Source organism: Bactrocera latifrons, unplaced genomic scaffold (assembly GCF_001853355.1).
Source record: "Bactrocera latifrons isolate USDA-ARS-PBARC rearing strain unplaced genomic scaffold, ASM185335v1 scaffold_1068, whole genome shotgun sequence".
NCBI lineage: Eukaryota > Metazoa > Arthropoda > Insecta > Diptera > Tephritidae > Bactrocera > Bactrocera latifrons.
Window position 1 is genome coordinate 49,087 of NW_017534484.1, and position 3,212 is coordinate 52,298.

General features: G+C 34.2%; 1 protein-coding gene across 1 annotated transcript; it reads right to left on the reverse strand.

The window, feature by feature from the left end:
- Positions 1-736: 736 nt before the first annotated feature.
- Positions 737-2,956, reverse strand: LOC108970367 (protein mushroom body miniature). The gene is made up of 2 exons (XM_018935707.1): positions 1,766-2,956; positions 737-1,683 (listed from the first exon to the last, which is right to left on the reverse strand). Exons 1-2 carry the CDS (start codon positions 2,873-2,875, stop codon positions 1,075-1,077), a joined length of 1,719 nt encoding a protein of 572 aa, XP_018791252.1. The 5' UTR covers positions 2,876-2,956; the 3' UTR covers positions 737-1,074.
- Between the last annotated feature and the right edge of the window lie 256 nt (positions 2,957-3,212).

The following is a 3,212-nucleotide window of genomic DNA, read 5'->3' on the forward strand; positions in this document are numbered from 1 at the left end:
GTAAATGGATTATTACGATATGGATATTACGATATGATTAACTTGACTGTTCCAGCAGTTCTTTGTTCAGTTTCTAACGAAATTTAGTGAATTCYCCTCTCATACCGTGGCAGTCGAGAGAACCGTCAAACTGGTGACAGAGGCGTCTCCTAAAGTTATTGGCCTCCAATCTCATGATCGTTTTATACGCTCTACACTGAAATCTAGGCAACAAGTGCCACAGTTTAGAACAAAATCTGATTTTATCAATAAATTTGACACASATTCAGACTAAAATAAGCCTGACTTATGGTTGGCCCGAAGAGCAGCCACTTCCAAGCGATGGGTTCTGGGTGACCAATACAGGTTAGCTAAGAGCTGCAACAATTTTCACCTTGCGCTGTGGCACACCRCATTTTCSCTCGTATCTCGGGAACGATTCGTCCTACGGCCATGATCACATATATCATTTCGGTAGCAAATGACGTGACAAATAACTTTTGTATGAGATGCGTATTTCAGGCGCTAGGTGGACAATTTCACAATAAGAATAATTTTATTATTCTGGAAAGGTTCGAAACCGTTGAAATTTAATTTTTTAAAACTTTTCATATTATAATTATATTTTAATGTAGAACTAGTTTTTAAGTTCATTTAACATAAACTATGATTAAATGTGCTAATTTACGCTCATTTGAAATGTATGAAATATTAATAACTACTGATATTGTGAAAAAAAATTTTAAAGCAAAAAGAATTTTCCTTACTGAAAATGTATTATTTTATTTATGTGGATAATTGTATATCCCAATAATTTTTTTAGCTCTTTACTTATGATCTTTCAAGCCGGATAAAACTTTTTTTCTTTTGTATGTGCAATAACTTATTTCAAAATATAAACTAAATATTGAAAAGTTCTTATTCCCAAATTTAGGATTTGTTTCATAAACCTAAAAAGTTGGCGTTTATAAAATTCCTCTAAAAACAATGTATGTACATACATTACAAAGTTTAGTAAATATTTACCGCACATTCTGTTATTCAAATATGTATATTACATAGTGAGAATATTGTTAGAACTTAATTATTTATAATTTATTGAAAAATCAGTTTGTCGGCAGCACCAAAACCACCACTGTTCATAAGTTGACTTAAGAGTAGTGGATTGTAAGTAGCAGCAGCTGCACCAAATGCGGGAAACGATGAAAATGGTGGTACAAATGTATTGTGGAATTTAGGGGGTTTCATCGGACTAGACATCTTTGGGCGCCTCTTTTTCACTTTTGTAGATATTAATTCTTCACTTGAATCACTCGAATCCGATTCAGATGTTTCTGTTCGTGTTTTATTCTCTGCGTCATCCTTTTCATCTTCTTCGTCATCACTAGATTTAGAAGCGTATCTGTGTTTGCGTTTTGTTGGTTTTTTTAGCGAATCCTCCGATTTTGTCCGCAGCCTTTTGACGTTTTTATTTGGTACAGTACTGTGTTCATTGCTTTTCGTCAAGGAGTTTTCACTTATACAAATATTGGGGGGAATCATGAACCTTTTTTCGGGATTGAACTGACTCATTTGACCAATGCAGAATTCCATGTAAGATTGAAGCATAGTGCTGAGGTTGACTGGTTTGGGGCAACTTTTCATATTGTGATAAGGCGCGGAGCAGTTTTTGCAAATCATTTGACATTCGAATGCAGTGTGACCCTAGGCGAAAATATATGTTTAAAAAGAATCCTTCATATAGAATACAGTAAAATTTTCAAAATATTAAAAAACATTGCTTTACCTGCTTATCACATATCAAACATTGGTTTTTCATCGTTCCGGACTTATTATGTGATGATATTTCAGTATCTTCTGATACATCATCTTCAATTACAAAATTTCTTTCTAATTTGCCAAGACATATTAAGTCCTCTTCGGATGCTTGCTTCTTCTTCGATTGTTTTTTTGCAATTTTTGATCCTTTTTCCATGGTAATATTGGACTTTGTACTTACTTTATCACTTATTTTATTATCTTCCTCCGAAGAAGAGGAAGAATCAGAAGAAGTTGACTGTTCTGTGTTTATTTTTTGTATTTGTTTACCCAGTGCTTCTTGCTTTACTTTAATGGTGTTACTTTTAGCTATATTTTGAGGCTGCTTGCTTGTTAGCGCCTCATCTTCACTTTCAGAAGATTCTGAAGAGGAACTAGAAGAACTTGCAGGTTTATGTGTTTGTTTTGAAATACGATTAGCCTCTTCAACCTCAGTTTTTTCTTGTTTTATGTTTTTTAATACAAGCTTTTTACTTTCCAAATTACACTCTTCATCATGAGGAGGGTTTTTTGATATTTTTGGAGTTATGGGAGATGGAGTAACTGATGATATGGTTTGAGGCATACTACTTGTGGAAGATACTTGCATCGCCGATGACGATAAATAATTTTGATTTTGTTCTTCGGCTTGCAATAAGTGAGCATTTCTCTGATCTGCATACCAATTTAATTCATTTTTATAAGTCTCATTTCCAAAATGTGCCTTTCCACCATGCCTATCTTGACAACGACCACGTCCATTACGACCTTGTGAATCATTACGATACYGGGAATTACCATTATGTCGTTCTAAGGCATTTGGATCACGAAACTTTTGAAAGCCATCTTCTTGATTATTAAGTTTTGGATTGCTAATCGACCCAAAACTATTACTATTGTTGTTGTGGTTGTTACTGCCATTGTAAGACCGATTAAAATTGTCGCCACCCCAGCTACCGGAACGACGGTTTTCTGCATGTCCATCATTACGATTCCCACTTCTTTTATAGTTACCTAAGGATCCTGTACCACCAAAACGTCGCTGACTCTTACTCCCACTACTTCCACCTCGGCGAAAATTATTTGGTTTTCGACTCATTTTCAAAAAAATTTTGTCTTAAACCTGAAGTACCATACTATGAAGAAAATAAACACGCAAGGTAGAACTGTCAGAATAACACACGTGGGGATGGAAGTGCTGCCAAGTTGTTTTAGCCGATTATTTACACTGTAAAAAATAAGTTTTATTTTGATTCATCTATTACATCAAGCTAATTTTTTATTTTGTTTTTTTTTATTTTATTTTATTTTATTTTATAAAAGCTTACATAATAATACAATTATTATACAAACTAAGAAAATACGCAGCACTAGCATCATGGGCTATCGGCCGACTGGTTATATTATATGCGTCGAAGAAGGTCGCTGTCTTTCAA